General features: G+C 39.4%; 1 protein-coding gene across 5 annotated transcripts in view; it reads left to right on the top strand.

Moving 5' to 3' along the window:
- Positions 1 to 1,847: 1,847 nt before the first annotated feature.
- STXBP5 (syntaxin binding protein 5) overlaps positions 1,848 to 17,944 on the top strand; it is a 1,242,391-nt gene continuing 1,226,294 nt past the window's right edge. For 3 of the 5 annotated variants that reach the window (XM_086927456.1, XM_086927455.1, XM_086927458.1), the window contains exons 1-2: positions 1,858 to 2,182; positions 5,548 to 5,645. In XM_086927456.1, the coding sequence (XP_086783582.1) occupies positions 2,042 to 2,182; positions 5,548 to 5,645 (239 nt within the window). In that variant the 5' untranslated portion in view covers positions 1,858 to 2,041. Of the gene's footprint in view, positions 2,183 to 5,547; positions 5,646 to 17,944 lie in introns of all 5 variants that reach the window. The other 2 variants (XM_086927454.1, XM_086927457.1) reach the window with 2 other exon arrangements.

The raw sequence follows: 17,944 nt of genomic DNA on the forward strand, positions 1-17,944 counted from the left end.
AAAATTAAAACTCTAAGAGCACACCAATGTCAATATCAACTCCACCAATGAGCATGCAGCAGACTGGTTTACTTTTCAATTTGAAACTCACAACCAAGACTGTCTCCAACACTCAATACACAATTCTTGTACAACATATGTTGCACCATATGTAAGCCCTCAAGTTAAGACAGATTCCATCCTGGTATCAGGCAGCTTTTTTCCTGCACACTCTCGAAAAATGTCTCATAATACCACAGTTTGTACACCTTTGCCGCACACCAGATACTGTCTGTCAGGCAAGATATTCTTTACTGCCACACCTGTAACACAAAGTTGTTTGGTTTATCCTTGAATGCAAGATCTTCAACTTAGGAGAGAGCATGGAGAATCTTTGGGACCTTAACTGAAAAATTACTTCCCAGAAAGCATGACTCCATTAAGTGAGATTTTGTAAATGGCATGGTTGTTATTGTAAACAAAATGGGTGTGTCGGCTCAACCAGTCCTATGGATGTGTGCAACTTTAAATTGAAACAATGTTATTGTTACAGCTAGCAGCGGCTTTGACACATCTTTTCGACAGTTAAGACTTTTCACAATCACAATGAGGTCTTTCAGGGGGAATTCCACTCCAGCCGAAGCTTCTCTTGTATATTCGGATTGTTATTATGTCCAACCAATTGGTGTCTTAATTAAGTCATTGTGCAGACTCCCAAATGTATTTAATGCTGCAATGTAGTCTTCCACCATTTCAAAAACACCTTGTTTTTGCTGAAAATATTTGAATTTGTCAATTACGTGACATGGTGGGAGAAAAGTATCCAAATCATCAGTGGCATTTTTGAAGGCAACCAACTCCTCCACCGTCGTGGGCTGCTTCTACATCTGGTTATGAATCCTTAAGCCGTCAGACATGGACGTGGGAAACAATTTTTCAAGTTGCGTAAACTCCTCATCCTCAATTGTTGGCAAAGACTTCATAAATACTATTTGCTCTCAGACCACTTCATGTCGGTTCACCAGAAGGAAGAAGCGCTTATGGCGGATTAAGCATATAGTCCTGCGCAGCACCCACATTGAGACTTAAGCAACAAATGTCAAGTAATACAGTGTATCACAGTGCAAAGTAAATATTAAATAAGATACATCTCAAAAGGTAGGATGTCTCAAGAGCCTGCCAATAAGATGAAAAGTCTTGTGCCTTGGGCTAATCCAATGCACCTTCTAGAGGACACAGGCACCGCTGAGCCATAGCTTCCGGTAACTAGCTAAAATCCAAGGCTTTTCCAAATTATCCAAACATTGGTTATTCGCCTCTGGGTTAAGTTCGCGGCCACATGTTAGTGAACAAACGAAGCGGAAGTCTGCAGCGTCTTAAATTCACTTTATTCTAAATAATTAGTATAGAGACCAACAGAAAAGCCAGCACGCCTATCCCTTTCCGCCCACCATCCCTCACACCGGTCTATTGTCTCTCACACCCATTTCAAACACTATAACTCTTCATGGCTCCCACCGGCTCTTCGGCATCGTTTTCCATTCGGCCTTCTCTTCCCACACACATATCCTCTCGGTCCGCCATACTGCTGACTCCAACACGCATCAGGGCGGGGGTCCGACTCTGCCATTCAGGCTTCGAACTGGACTTGACAGGAAGGACTCCGGACTGCTCATAGCCCTGCGAAGGCGGCTGTTAGAGGACTAGGGTACCTGGGGCTACCTCTCGTGTGCTATTCGGTTCTGCTCGTTCCTTCTTCGCGCCAACAGACCCCAGAAGAGCCCGCACAGCTGGATCCAGCCACGCTCCAATCAGACAACCGGCTGTCAAGGAGAGGGGCGGGTCTGCCGTCCGCTCACCGCGCCTGCGCTAGTCCCTGGGCTGACGTGCCTGTCACGTGATGCGAGCACCGTCGGTAGCTAGTTTCCTGTGATGGGAACTGGTCGCTGCCTTGACAGGAGCAGCAGCGGCAAGAGCGGCAGCCCGGGGGCGACGGGGGGGCTGCGGGCAGCAGCAGAGGAGGGGGGCAACGGTGAGAGCAGGGCCCTAGCGCGGCGGCGCCATGAAGAAATTCAACATCAGGAAGGTGCTGGACGGCCTGACCGCCTCCTCCTCTTCGTCCTCCGCCGCCGCCGCGCAGCCCGGGAGCAAGGAGGCGGACATCCCCGAGAGCCTGCACTCCGAGCACTTCCAGCTCTGCAAGGTGAGGCCGCGACCGGTGGAGGGGGAGGGGCGGGGCGGGGGCATACACCTGCTATCAACACCAAGCACCATCAGCTAATGCAACATGCCCCTTTCCCAGCATGACCTTACAGGCTGACAGCGAGCTGTACATCTGCATCTGCATGTGTATGTGTGTGTGCGTGTGCAGCGGACATGTGTGCAGCCGGGCATGATGCACATTGCACACGCATCACAGAAATATATCCATAAAGCGAATTCTGCTATTTCCAACGTTTTAGAATGCACTGACACATGTATGCATATCTTGTTTCATAATCACGGGTTTTATAATGGTGTATTGGAAAGTGCTATAACCTATATCTAGCTATATTGCGCGAGTATCTATTTCCATGTATAGGTCTACATTTCGTGAGTGCACAGTTTCCATTTATTTTATGCCTACACGTATGTCTATTTATCAGTAAAATCATTCAAAATTAGTGGTGGAGGCATTTATTGCGTGTATAATTGGGGATTTTAAGTGACCAGCGCACTGTTGACTGCTGGCCTGCCAACTTCCTGCGTTTCCTGATAAAGCAGAGAAGCAGACTCGTTGATACCATGAATAAACATTGTATGTGACCCGTCTCAGGGTTGTCGGTTCGATCAACCTTGTAATGCTGTAGGTTCCGGATTTCTGTCCATTTCTTTTTACTCCTTCTCGTCTGCTGACAAACCACCCTGTCACCCGGAGCTGTCTCTCTCTGCTGGTGACAGACAGAGGCCGAGAGTTGCCCCCTGTGGGAGGAGATGTAAGCGTAGAGGAGGGATGTGTTCAGGTCTACCTGTTGGATTAGTACCCGGGGGATGCGGGTCGCCCATCCATTCCCCTCTCTTCCACTCACGCAGGTCTGCTGCACTCACTGTCGTGTACAATAAGAGGCAGCAGGTAATATTCAGCATCCTGCTGATCGATGGCAACCCAAGGTCTTCCGATCACCGGCATGACCCTTATTGCCGAGATGGGATCAATCTGCAGAGCCCTTGTCAGACTGCATGTCTGTGTTTTCTGAGTATGTGTGTCTAGAGGGAGTTGCCCCTCTCTCTCTCTTTTTTTATTTAATAATACACACCTCTGTTGGCTTGAGCGGTTTGCTTCTGCACTTCCCTGTCTGTGTGGTAAACCAGGGCATAGAGGAAGTTAGAGAGTGGTGAATGTTGTGCGAGAACTATTGGTTAGTCTTTACGAAAATGTCAAACCTTTTGTGGTCAGTGGAGACAAACATAGTTGCTGTAGTCATCTTGGGCCTACTTACTACCCTTTAACCAGGGTGCTCATTTCAGGGCATCTGTCATATATGTGGGTTAGTTGTTCCAGCAGGAGATATGTGCATTTGCTTTTCACATAAACTGGAGACATGCCAAATTAGATAGGTTTTGTGATTCTTTTTGCAATTTCTGAACGTGAATTATACATTACGTCATAACATACGAAGAGTTAGTTATTTATGGCTGGTATTGTCTCGCTGTTGTCGTTATCAGCAGATTAATGCCTTCTTCCCTTAGCAAAACCACCCAGTACCTCTAAAGTCGTCGAAGTCATTGTTTGGTACCACCATAGATTATTTGAATATGTCGAGTTTCTACAATTTATACTTTCAAACGATCAGATTGAAACCTTTTTTGTTGTGTCAGCATGTGATGGCCAATATTTTGTCTTGTTGGGGAACTGTTTTTACAATGGTACACCAGTCTGTGACTTCTCTCTGCCTGTAGCAGACAGTATATATACATTCCACTAATTGCAACCATTGATTGATATATCATTTTAAGTTTAGATTTATTTGTGAATGACTTGATAGAAGAAATTGCTCTGTGTTAGGTAAAACTTAGCTCATATTCTACTGCTTATGTACTTTTTGGAATTTTTGAAACTATGTTTGAGTTATTGGCGTGCCATATAAGCAAGGAAGCATGCTCATGTTTTCATATTTGTGATCTCATCCTAATAATGTAGTGTTATTCATAGAGATGTATACATTTACCAGTGTGGCCGTTTAGGCCTGTGTGGTTGTGACGAGTTTTCTGAGCAGACTTTGCTGTTGTTTGTTATGTTTGAGTCACTATACAGTACCGAGGAAAAATGTATGATCCCCATCTAGAAGGAGGCTAAATTCTACCTAGTGAGGCCGGCTATGCTTTTACTGGCCACGTTGGGAAATGTCAGTACATGTGTTTGCATGGGGCACTTTTTAAGCTGTGTGGTAAACATTCGAGGGGCTTGACCGTGTTATAGGAATTTCCTTTCTTTTTATCTGGGCAGTTGAAGTAGTTTTTATCCACTATTTATTGTAAAATGTTTTTTGTATGTTTTAAAGAACTTTGTTTAACGAATAAAAATTGTATGTATTGGTCTTTGCTTGAAGGTCATGTTTTATGTATCTTTTATGGTTAAGTATGTTACCGAATTATCTAGCTATCTAGCCATCCTTCGTATTCTTGATCTTAAGTTGACATATACAATATGTTATTAAAATTATTCTGTGACCCGGTAACATCATTTATTCAAAACATTGCAATAATATCAGCACTTGAGTATTCATAACTGCGTATTCTAGAGAGATGGTAAATTGCATAAATGTTTTTAATTTCACGATGTTTTTGTTTATTTAGTTTTAAATTGATGTTTATGTTTGAGTGTTTACCTTGCAAGTTGTGGGAAGAATAGAGTTTGGGTTATGCTTGAAACTGCCTTACATTTCTATGGGAGGGTGACCGATTAAGGGACACCAACAGACCTTCGTGTGTGTGTGTGAGAGATACGGAACACATTTAACTATGGGGTATTGCATTATATCAATAGTTAATGCAAAGGAGATCACGACCTTCATGTTAACAACATCTACATCATTAAAGGTCCGACCACTGTTTATTTACATATCACTGACTTGAACAATGCAGTATATTGGTGCCAACACCTATATTACTTAATTCAGGTTGAGAACCATCAAATGCTGTGAAATAAGCAAACGCAATCTAAAATTTAGTTGTACTCCTAGAGTGAGTAGGTACCCCCTAGAAGCTACACCTGTTCTTTATACAGCCACAAAAGTATATTTGGCTCAGATCGCTGTGCTTCTGTTGTATTAGGGTTCAGCACCCCAACTGTCCCAGTAATAAAGTGATGCCTGCTTTCTTCACTGTGTTCTGGAAAGTGATGTAAATAATTAATACAAAGTATATACACTGTTTTACAAACTCTTGATTTATTTGTTTGCAGTGTGTAAATCTGTTAACTTGTACATTGAACTGACCTTGAGCGAAAGCATTTATTTTTAATTTCCATTTTTTTGCTTTCTCCCTACTTTTTCGTCACCTTTATGCTGATTTTATTTGCATCAAAAGACTGTACGCCATGGATTCCCTTATCAGCCATCAGCCCTGGCATTTGATCCTGTGCAGAAGATCTTGGCAATCGGGACCCAAACTGGCGCTCTGAGGCTGTATCCTTTTTTTAGATATGAGCAGAAACAGTGGCGCAATATATTGCGTCTCCTGGTTACTGGATGTGGTGCTCAGGAAATTAGGTATGGTCATGAAGTGGTACATTGCTGTTTGCAGAGTTTTGCTGTCTGAGTCTCTCCAGGCATGTATATGAATGTATATGTTGCTGGATTTGCACTTTGTAGATTCCTCAATCTGCTGCTCATTGAACTGTATCATAATTCATCTTTGATGCTGTTTTGGTTCGTAAAAATACTAAGCAGTTGTAATGGCCACTCAGCGTCTTTGTTTGCCATAAGAGTTATAAGTGCAAGGCTGAATTTTGTGGAATCTTTCTTTATATTTGTGGTAGTGATCCCAGCAGTACTTCAATAGTCACCTTTTTCAAACCTGTTAGAGAGACGAGTCATCACTAGAAAGTCTTCATCACGATTTTAAGAAAGGCACACCTTTTCAATATACAACAAATACACTGTTACAATTAGTTGCTGTGAACAGCCAGACGATGACTGTACAAGGGTAGTGTGTCGAGTTTATTAACCATAGCATTTGTCCAAGGTTACAATATATCTATTTTTATTTGTTTATGGTTTTGTATAATGTTTCGAAAATGAGAAAAACATATACTTTTAAGGAAAATATTTAAAAAATGGCATTGCATGTGTAGCGAAAGCATATGTTGCTCTGAATTATGTGCACAGCTATAATTTTGATGTTGGTAGTGCTGCCCAGAAGGTTGCACATAAAACAGCCTGTATTCTGGCACTGCCCATCTTCCCCATGTCTTCCGCTAAGCCTCTTGGTTTGTTGTAAGTCACAATTGGCTTGAAAGTCTCTGTATTTGCTGACAGATGTCTCAAACCATAAGACTTTCAAACTGTTTCAATAGTAAAAATACTTCGCTTTTCTTAAAAAAATCATTGACTCTGTTATCTGTAATGTCTTCATTCTGTTATGTGACGGTATAACACATATATTTATGTTCATTTGAACCTATACTGTAATGATTTGTATATGCTGGTAAGATGGTGATTAACTGAAATGTATAGTATTTAATTTGCAGATCAAAGCAGGCTGAAGAGCTGAGTGACCAGCCATCTCTAAATGTTTTTTCTAAAGTTATGAAGTTTAACACTGATACAGCATTCAACTTCTAAATCGTAAGGCCCGACTATACTATGCAGTATTTAAATCTTTAAGAAGGAACCTAATGAAAGATTTGTAAGGGTAACTGCATCCAAATGAGGTAATGGTAGAAAAGGCATCCGCATCGTGCACACTGAGGCAAAAGAAAACACATATATAATGCTATAAATAAGGGGAACCTTTGTTTATAGCTATACTTTAATCGTAGAAGTTTCTGAAAACTATTTTCTAATATTGGGCTACAGCTCTCAATAGGACCCATATTATGAGCCTTACATTAGTCATTTGAGAAGATTGTTGCAGTCTTGCTGAAATGCAATGGTGTAAGTGAACTACACAACTCAGTTAAATACCCACCGTACTTTACAGTTCCAATGTATTTTGCAACAACGTTTTGTTGAGGAAGAAATGAGTGGAACAATTACATTGTCTACTTTGTCTTCATCCACATAATGACAGTATGATTGTATTGTTTTTAATGAAGACCTGATTTGTGCAGTGTAATAACACTAATTTTAGTGGTTGAAGAAAAGTCATAAAAGTGAAATCATCATGAAAATGTGAAAGATACATGTGAACATTTGTTGAGATTTATATAGAACGACTGAGATTAATTTCAGCTTTAGGAAAATCAGTAATATGGGTTGAAGAAGCATATCAAATAACTTCCTGGGAAGTAGAATTGGAGATTTACAATTTTGAAGGCCACTGAGATTTTGTCTAAAAAGAGCATCATTGTATTGATTTGGGGCCCCTTGTATCTATATGATTAATATTATTATTATTATTATTATTAATAATAGGGTTTTGTTGAGCGCAAACAACCCGGAGGCCTCGTAGCGCTGTATTGTCTGATTCAAGAGAGGGCCAGAGAGCCAAGTTAGATGATCAATTCACATTATGAATGAAATGATGTTCCAGTTGTATATTTTGAAATAATTAGTTTGTATTAAACTAAAATCAAGTTAACACACTATACTTACACCTTAAATGCTGATTATCAGTAATAGAAAAACGAATTAGCTATATTGTGTAGAATAAATAGCTCAAGTCGTTTAAAGATCCACTAGACTGATAATATATTCATATCTTTATTTTACATTTGGTGAAATGCTAGATAAAAAAATGGTGTGCGACTTCCCATACTAAATATTGCTGTTTACTATTGGGACGAATCTGTATATTGATGGTGGGTTTCTATATATTCCGTAGGTTTCTTCTCTGCTTTCTTCCATGTTCCCTGAAGAAGGGATTGTAACAAACATCTGTTGGCTGATTTTCTTGCCAATAATTATAGCTAATTGTGATGAACTACCCCCCAAAAATTGGTGCTTCCACTTCGTGTAAATGAACTGAAATGTAACACCAGTGTGGAGTTGGTAATCTCTAGGAGTGCATCTCATTGCTCTGGGCCCACTTTCTATAATCTCCATTCTATATTTATGCATCAAAATTTAATTTTTTGGATTGAATCCCTTTCCCTATAACACATCTTTGTTTTTTATGAAGATCTTCTCACAAGGCAGTTTGCCTCCATGATCGAAAAGGTTGGGCTTATAAAACTGGCTTCCATCAACCATTCCTTTCAAATAAAAGGTGCTGGTTGAACTGATGCGAGCAGAACTTGGTTAACACGTACTCTGTTAATGGTTTGGAGTCTTACTTTATAACAAAGTCTTCCCTTGACTGCCATGTTAGTAAGTAGTTCATAAACGGAACTTTTCAAAATGTTAATATTTAATCTCTGGGACCAAGAAAAAGGCAGGAGTAGACTCCAATGGAAGAAAGCAAACCAGAAATATAGAACCGTTTTTGCTCATCTTGCCCTTTCTTCTTTTGAAGGGACACCAAGCTCTAGAACAAATGTTACTCATCTGATGTGTCTCACTGCCCATTGTCATGTTTACCTTATGGAATAGTGAAGTTAGGGGTAACTATTACAGTTGTATCACAAGGCAGTGGGTCACATGGCAGGAACTTCTAAGATGCTTCACATGTCCTTGTTTTGCTAAAGATTGCTTCCAGTATGGTGCAAATAAGTAAGAACAGTGCACATTGGAGTAATGTTGAAATCAAAATATTTTTATGCATTGACTTTGCTATGGTGCTGTTGATCTCGAGAACATTAGCAGAATAACCTTTCAGTTGTAAACCTCCTTCGGTGCCAAGGAATATTAGGTGTGTGGCCAGAATGGTGCATGTTGCATTGACTTAAAGCATGGTTCTCCAACCTTTTCTGTAGCAAGAGCAATGTATGTTCAATGAAAATTAATCAGAGCTACTAGTGTAAATGACCTTGTAATAGTTACCACATCAGACAGGATAATATTAGTGGCCCCACTATGGAAGACTACTGTCAGTGATCACCTCAGTACATCTAAAAAAAATTATACAAAACTAAGTAGGGCGAAACCGGTCCTGGGTTGCTTGTGTTCTGGTTCAGGGATGACCTGGCTTGGCACTTCAGGCTGGACTGTTCCGATTGCAGCAGGGTCAAGACTGAATTGCATATAGCTGCGTCCAACCTGAGCTGACATGGGCAAAATTACAATTGATTGATGCTGCCCCTAGTAATTAACAGTGGCTGAGAATAATTCAGGCATTCCATTCATCACTTTTTTGTACACCTCTTTGCATCAGGCAGGGTTACCAGCAGTGACCTAAAAGTCTCTGTCAATTTGGAATCCCTTTACATAACAACCGTAGCTGAACGCACGCAGTTAATAATTTTAGTAATATAACTCCCAAACACCACATCATTTATTACTCTGATTTAAAAGTATTTTAAAGATTCATAAATTTTTCTCCAAACATCATCTAAAATGAGTGAAGAAATAAAACCTGGCATGTGTGAGTAAACATCTACATATTGTGTATATGTACCCAGGTTTTACACAATAGAACTAGTCATATCCTAGGGTAAATATGAACTTTCACAGATTCCCTGGCATATGTTCTAATGTATGTATGCATAGTTATTTCTAGAATACAAACCTAGCTGTTAGGGTGTAATGGACTAGAAAAGGAGAGGTTTTAAGATCATGTGCAAAACAGAAGGTTATTGTAGGCGAATCTGGTTGCTAAATTGGCTGCAGCTGTATGTGACCCCTGTCCCTGGATTAGATAATCCTTGAAGAATTTAGATTCTTCCTGAACTATAAGACTGATGGGACAACCTTCTCAGGGTTGGCGGTATGCTGAGAAGACTGGTCTCTGTGTTCTGACTTTTTAGCACTTCTTCACTTTTATTATGGTTATGTTCTGACTCCTTGTGCTTGTAGAAAGTCAGGGCCTCTTCTTCTCCCTGCATAAGATCTTTATTTTTTCTGCCAGTTAGGATAGAGAGATGCAGGTTTTGTTACTCCTTTGTTTGTGATGCAGTGTATCTTGAAGATCATGCAGGAATTGGAGTGGTAAACCGTGAACTTTAATATTGAGAAAATCTTCAGAGGAAGCCTATTATTTATTTACTCCTTATTTATATGGTATATGTTTAACTTTGGAAATGGTGATGCCCAGGTATGTTTAAGAGTAACAATACACTTTTCTTAAAGATCAAATCTGCAAGAATTTAGCTCTTTCATTTCTTATTTTCCATCTCCCACCTTTGGCAAAATGTGTTTCTTATTTACATGTCAACCAATCTGTTTCTTTACTCATTCTCTCTTTGTGCCTTACCGTTGCTGCTTCTGTATCTGAAAAATCCTCCACAAATTTATTAGCATGGGAATTTGTATTTTTATATTGAAAGGACAAATCCCCTTAAAGCAACAAAACAAGAGCTGACAGCCTTTGTTGGAAGAGCCAAATGGAAGACTGTCAGAAAGAAGAAATAATATAGGTGGAATTTTAGCAAATTTCGCTTTTTGCTTGTCATTTGTTTTCTAAGAAACGTGCATGAGGGCCTGAATGCGCAGGTTGATAACAAGCTAAATACATCCTACAAGTTACTAGGTTTGAAGGGTTGCAATCTTGGCCTCTATTTCGTATGTTAACAGTCATTACAGCGACAAGAGGACCAATGATAATTTCAGAAGAGGACTTGCAACAAATGTTGTTACTGCTTTTGTGTAACAAGACTCAATAGTGCCTAATTTCCTCGTCCTGAAGGGTTAGCAACAGGAACACTTTATAGGGATAAAACAGCAGAAAGATGCCGAAGGTTTATTTAGAAGCCAACTTAGTGGTGCTAAAAATCTCATCCTTGTCCCAATCTTGAACCCAGGAGGAGTAGGTCCACAGTTTGTGTCCTTATGTAACAAAAAGTTTCTTTCCTGTCGGTAAATCAGTTCTCTTTTAGTCGAAGGCGCAAAAGAGTATGCTCTTAAAAGAGCTTTTTTCTTGTGCAGATATCGGAACATTTTCATTTTCGGTTGTAGAACATTTTTGCACCTATCACATAGCTTCTAAATTAATTTTTGAAGCAAACTTAATCTTAACTTCATTTTATAATGAATGTTTGCATTGTATTATTAGCGTTGCATGCTGAATAGAATGCAGATGGTAAAATATTTGACTTGATGGCAGAAGCAGTAATGCTGGGTCTCTGGATAATGGTTGTGTATTTTCTCTCTGAGCTGTCATGTACCCCAGGAAAAAAAAGTACAGCTCATTGGATAGAAAAAATTTAGTTAAGGCATCTGGCGAAAGACGTCTTAATGAAATTGGTGTTGGACCATGTTCTGTATGATTATCTTGTTTTTTTTTACATACGAAGGCTAAAGCTCTGCAAGCATTTCCATCTTTTTGTAGCACTCAGATTGATAAGGCATATTCTCTTTTCTTAAAAAGATAGTGCTTGGAAAATGCAACCGGATGGGCTGTATACATTATTAAGGTGGTATATCTGTAAATGGGAAACTTAAAAAAAAAAATTAAAAAAATTGTTGATAAACTGAGATTCTTATTTTAGTTTTATTTGTCTTCCACAAGATTATACAAAGGAAAGTATGATTAGAAAAGAAGCAGACGAAAAGTATTGTGAGGCTTTTGTTGTGCCCGTTTCAGGGATAATAACTGAAATGAGACCAAGAACGTAAGTTTCAAGCTCATAATAACTTCACTAAAGTCAAGGTTTATCAATATTTGTGCATGTGATTTTTTTTTTGATACTCAGTGCAGGGGATGGCCAAAGAGGTAGAGTTCGTTTTATTTTTTTAGAGTGTGACTGATGCAGAACATACACCAAAAAGTGGCAGCTGTTACGTCCACCCCGTTTAAAGTGTATAGGGTGTTTATACACTGTAAGTAGGAAGGACTTGAGAACTGCCACTTTTTCACGAAGTCCAGGATCCTCCTAACTATAAATAAGTCTCATGGTCTTACTCCGGAATAAAAGCATTAGGCAGAAATTGTATGGACTCTTCACTTGTATTCCACAATTGTGTAATTCTGTTCCGTTTGGGACTCAAGATTGTACTCTTACTGTGGCCTGTATACCCTTTGAACCCATTGACTGTCTTATTACTTTGGCAATATAAGTGCTTAGATGGAAACACTAAATACTAGCTAGATCCAATGCTGCTTCACCTTGGAAATCCCTTTTGAGAAGATTCTTTTCATTAATGGTTTTTAAATTATGTCGCTTTACAGAAGACTCAACAATATGGAAATTTGTGCTAACTCATTCCAAATGACCAATCTGGTTTGAACCCCTTTGCATTGAAAGAAAAACATTTCTCCAGGTGTTTTTCCTTCTTCAATATTAAACTACTACATTGGTGAGGTGCCACTTGATTTGCTTGAAACTGCAGACTCACTGTTTGTTTCTTCAGTTGCACATCAATTCAGTTTGTGCTTTCTAAATTGAGGGATGTTGTGTTCTACTGTGAGAATGAATGTGACTTTGTGTAATGTAACTGGTGCTCATGTAAAGCACCCCAGTACCTTCAGGTCGAGCTCGCGCTATTTAAAGACTGTACAAAGAAGTCAAAACAAAGCCATTACACAAAGAAAGAAAAAATAGATACCGTATGCTAGCAAATTTTTACAAAGTGAAACCAGGAAAACTGGATACATCGCCGCTTCCCTGCTTAAATTGTGTGATCTTAAGCACATATTTTATTTCACAAACTCTTTTTCTTCATTATTACGTATGAAAACCCCTTCTCATATGAGTTCAGAATAACAGTGGTGCAATAACCTGTTGTGCATGATTTAATAGACTATGCGAGCCACGTAGAGGGTTTACATGACAACTGTTTTGCCTTCTTAGTTCACTTAAGGTACATATTTAAAACCTAATCACTTTTAAAAAGTGTTTCCCAGTGCGGTGCTATAATGTGATGTGTTAATGTTAAAGTACACTTTTTTTAAATCTTGAAAATACTTTATCATAATTGACATGATGGTTGTTGCATGATTTGTAACAAACATTTTTAGCGCTCGTGCATCAGGATCTACGTTCCAAGCCAAAATAAAGTCACAACTGAAAACAATATTGAGGAATCGAAATTATAATGGGAAGGATAATGCTTTTCAAAATGTTTTTTTTATTTCCAAACAACAAAGCGATATACTAGACTTTACCATATCATTTTGTTTTATTTTGCTTCTAATGCATGTTTTCTTTTTGTCTGAGCATACAAGTGCGTCAATGTAGCCCACCAATTGTCCATACTAGAGTCCGTTTGCTGTACGTGCGCTTTTCCCACATTTCAAGCTAAAGATACCAACTTAACTTTTAACCTCCGATTTCAAATTCCTTCACATTTACTGAACGTTTTAACATTTTTAGTTTTCAGGTTTGCTTTTTTATGTTTAATTACCTTTTTATCCTGCTAATATTTAATTTTCTAAACAGTTGTGTAATGGACCCTTTTGGGATCCATGATCCCTCAAAGGGCCTCTAATCTATTAGGAAACTTTCTGTAAGCACTACCAGTTGAATTTGATCGGTGTTCACGATGCTCATTTTACCCTGACCTTGCGTAAGAATATCTGTAGCTGGATTACCTTGAATTTGTATTAACTCTGCCAACCACACTTATGCATTAAAAAAACAGAAGTGCGGAGGACATTCATGTAAATACATTTGACCTTTGTGCTCGTAGTTGTTCAACCATCTCTTCCATTTTGTAATCTTCCACTTCTCCTGCTATGGCCTGTGTAAATTATCCATTAGGCAGCCAGAAAAATAACTCATCTGAAAGGTATAACTATTTGGACTGGGCATAGGATTGTACTCTGGTTTTCAATATACCTTGACAAAGTATTTCGGTTGTTCCATTTTTTTTAACACATATTCCAAAGGCAGATGTTAAATAAGCACAGGTACAAGAACTTCTAGAGTAACTTATAATTGTTTTAGTATTAGCATGTGTGAGCCATTTACTCCTTGGGAGAAATAATAAGGGTTCATCCTATAGGTCGGAATTAGCTGTGCCCTCAAAGAGGTGGTTGCTGTGATATTGGTGGAATGGGAGGGGATATCACTTTAAGGTGTGGGGAAGGCTAAGAGTCGATAGGGGTTCTGTTATCAAATATTTTAGATGGGTAAGCCTTTTCCTATTGCGCTGGAGATTGTGACTTTGAATAACATATTACATTAATTTTGGTTCCCTTAGCTTGCAAGTTCTTCAGCTTTTGTTGGACTTGCTAGTATCAGTGTGTATTATGGCACGCGTAGAGTTTTTCCATATCGCATGATTTAATAGCGCCTTCCTGACCTGAAATGCTTTTCTTTAAGTACATTCAAAGCAACAAATAATAAGAATGAAGGGATAGATATGGGTTATCGGTTGCCCAAATTATGCTTTTACTAAATGTCATACATTAGTGAGGGGACATGGCTTTTGGCTATCCCTGGCATGGTCTTACTGAAGAAACTGTCTTGACTGAAGATATGACACAAAAGGAACTCTGACGTTCTTAATATGTGCTCTCAGACTGCCATCACAAAAAAGTGAAAAATAAGGGAGCCTGGTAATAGAGCTGCAAGGTGATGAACAGAGAAAGGTTTGTTTTCAAACAAGAAAGGTTTCTTTGATTGGCAAATTTAAATTGATATATTTTAGAACACTGCACCTAACTTTCTCAGTAACATGTTTAAGTCTCTGTCCAAACTGTTGAAAGACTAGATCTCTGAATATAATCGGAGTGTCCCAAAGCTCTGTGATTTAACTCAATTAAACAGTCTTCACAGTGGACTAGACAGTGGGCAAACACAACATTTGTATACAGTGGCATCTAAATATCTTGTTGCCTTTTTTTGTTTGTATACATATTTCTCAAAAAAGGGATTAGGAACCAAGCATGGTTTATGATAAAAGATAAAAAAGGCCAAGTTGGGCTGGTTAGTTAGAAATAGTGATTAATCCCAGAACAACCGTAGGGGGACCTAGGCTTGTGTTCACTGCTCTGCAACGATTCAGCATTAGCACCTTGCACTTTTTCAATCGAGCCTGACTTCTGCTGGGCCAGGCACGCAGCACTTTACTCCTGCTCCCTGGAGGATGCAATAAGATATCAGAGCCGGTCCTGCAGAGAGGGCTCAGCACAGGCGTAGACCAGGCCAAGACGGGCCCGTCAGAGATCGGAGGAGGCGGGCTAGGCCACCCCCCCTTGGTTCTGATGGTCTGTCGGCTTGGTGAGTACCTGACGTGGCTATCTATAAAGGTCATCGTACTAACTTTGTTTGTCGGTCAGCTTGAAGGAAAAATTATTTTAACACTTCCCAAGTTGCCTTGCATATTAAATCATCAAACTTCAGTAGTCTTTGTAAACTCATAGCTGTGTATAACAGCGGGATAGTATTTTTGGGCGAACTTGATTACATATTTTACCAACTGACATCACGGGGAAAAGAAAGGCAGAGCCCAGTAAAGGACTATGTAGGAAGATGGATTCTAAGAAGGCCACGAGCTCTCGTTCATCATTATTGAACTATTTGACGGGTGCAATGGGGGCAATAGAGAAACAAATATGCACAATGGAAGAGACACCGAATGCCGAAGGCCGAGGAAAAAATCTAACAGAGAGTATCCAGGCTCCAACGGGAACAGAAATTATTCCTATTATAAATGGTTGTGTACAAAATATATCTGATCAGGTGTGGGTTAATGAGGAGGGGGACGGAGAATATCAACCTCCTCCAAAGTGTGGGAGAAACCCGGCGGTGGAAAGGGGACTACACATCGGGATTCTTTTGGACAAAAAACACTGAATTTTAAACAGCAAAGAAAGGTGATGAAGCAAAAAAAGGCACTAAACCCAATACAAGTAGAACAGAATGCAAAATAACTAACACTGTATGAGCCTCATAGCGTAAGGAACGACTTAAGAGAAGTCTCGATTTTGATAAAAGAACTAGAACATACCTTAAATGAATCATTGGGAAAGGGATGAAAGGTTAAAAAATATTGAGGTAGCCCTGGGGAAACATCAGGAGAAGAATATGGCACACTGATCAGGGGATAAGAGAGGATGGGACCTCCACAAGGCTTAGATTGCCTAACACAACAAGTGTGAGACCATTGGAAGTACCAAATATATCAACTATTAGGCAAAGAGAAGATTCAAATCGATTAAGGCAGGACAACGGATGGGAATACAGGGATTGAAAACTTAGCCTGGCATAGAACACTCTTCTCAAAATCGAAATGGTAAAGGGGAAGAACGGGGAAATCCGCAGGGGAGGAAAATAAATGAAACCCCCATGCACCGTACCCAATTAAGTTCTTATACCATATACTTCCAGAAGGCTAAAACAGAAAACACTGTTCGAGCTTTAGATCTCCCGCCTGAAGCAACTTCATATACTGTAATTCTGACAAACGTCCTGCAGCTTTCAGTTAGAGAAAACGAATCTTGGGTGGCATTAAGAAATAAATCCCTACATTGGTTGAGCACCAGGACTGGACTACGTAGGGTACTTTTTTCTGAATTCAAAATGGTCAGAAGAAAGGCCTGGGTGGGGAAAACTCAAAAAGCACTCATAGGAGACTGTGTGGTATTAACTTTTGGCTCCATATACCTGGTGAAAACAATTTTGGAGCGTACTTTTATAAACCCTCAAAACATAAATGTTGTGCTATTAGGGCCTTTTGATAAACCCCCAAATGGGTGGGAAGACGAAAACAAAAATAGGGTTCGCCCAGAGGAAAGTCATTTGAGGTATAATGTCCAAACAGCCAACAGGTTTGAAAGCCTTTATAATCTAGAAGAGCAAGATTGACTGGTAGACACCCATACCACAAAATGTAAATAAGAATGGGGTAGCTTATGGAAAGATAAGACGAATAGCTATTAATAGTCATCTTAAGAATCACATAGAGACAAAGTGTACCCTGGAATCCCTGCAAAAAATGGTAAATTTTTAAGTAGTGCAGGAGATAAACAAGGCAGCACCAAAGCAAATACAAAGGGTAGAGACCAATGTTTTACAAGTAGGACCATGTCAGACACTGCTACCATCAACTCTCCTTATCTCCCCCGCTCCAGATGTAAACACTGTAAAAGGAGCATATATAGATAATGACAACTTTATGAAATTGTTTTTTTGGAATATAGCGGGATTACAATCAAAAATAGGCAATCCAGTGTGGTCTGATTTTATATTGGGGTTTCATATTATTTGTCTCCAAGAGACGTGGCTAAAGGAGGCTATACACATGAATGGATATCGAATGTATCACACGGTTGCAGGTAATCATGGGACAGTAAAGGGGGCTTAGCTATTTACATATCCAACAGGCTAAATGTCAGGAAAATAGCATTGAAATGTCAGGAGGTATATTATCAAGTGATGGAGTTGTATATTGGGAGAAAGAAAAGAGTGGCACTGGTAAATCTTTATAACAATGCACAGATGGACCAAATTGGGGGAATTTTGGAAAATCTGTTAAAGGCTTTGAAAATAATGAAAAGTGAAGGGGTTGTGTTTATTGTCTGGGAAGGGGGGGGATTTTGACATCACACTGTGCTCCAACAATGGAATTGAGGTGTGTGGTGCCATGAATGAAGAAGGGAAAAGTGAAACCCATTTCACACATTTACAGTACGGGAAAGTTCTAAACTAAATGGTATGTGATCTTGATTTGGGTTTTGCAAACGAGATAAGCCTTAACCCGGTCCCTTTTAAAAGTACTTTTAATGGAAGAGGATGTTTCTCAATAATAGATTATATCCTGCTCTCCAATAACTTAGCGCCTAG

Source organism: Lissotriton vulgaris, chromosome 6, assembly GCF_964263255.1.
Source record: "Lissotriton vulgaris chromosome 6, aLisVul1.2, whole genome shotgun sequence".
Classification (NCBI taxonomy): Eukaryota; Metazoa; Chordata; class Amphibia; order Caudata; family Salamandridae; genus Lissotriton; species Lissotriton vulgaris.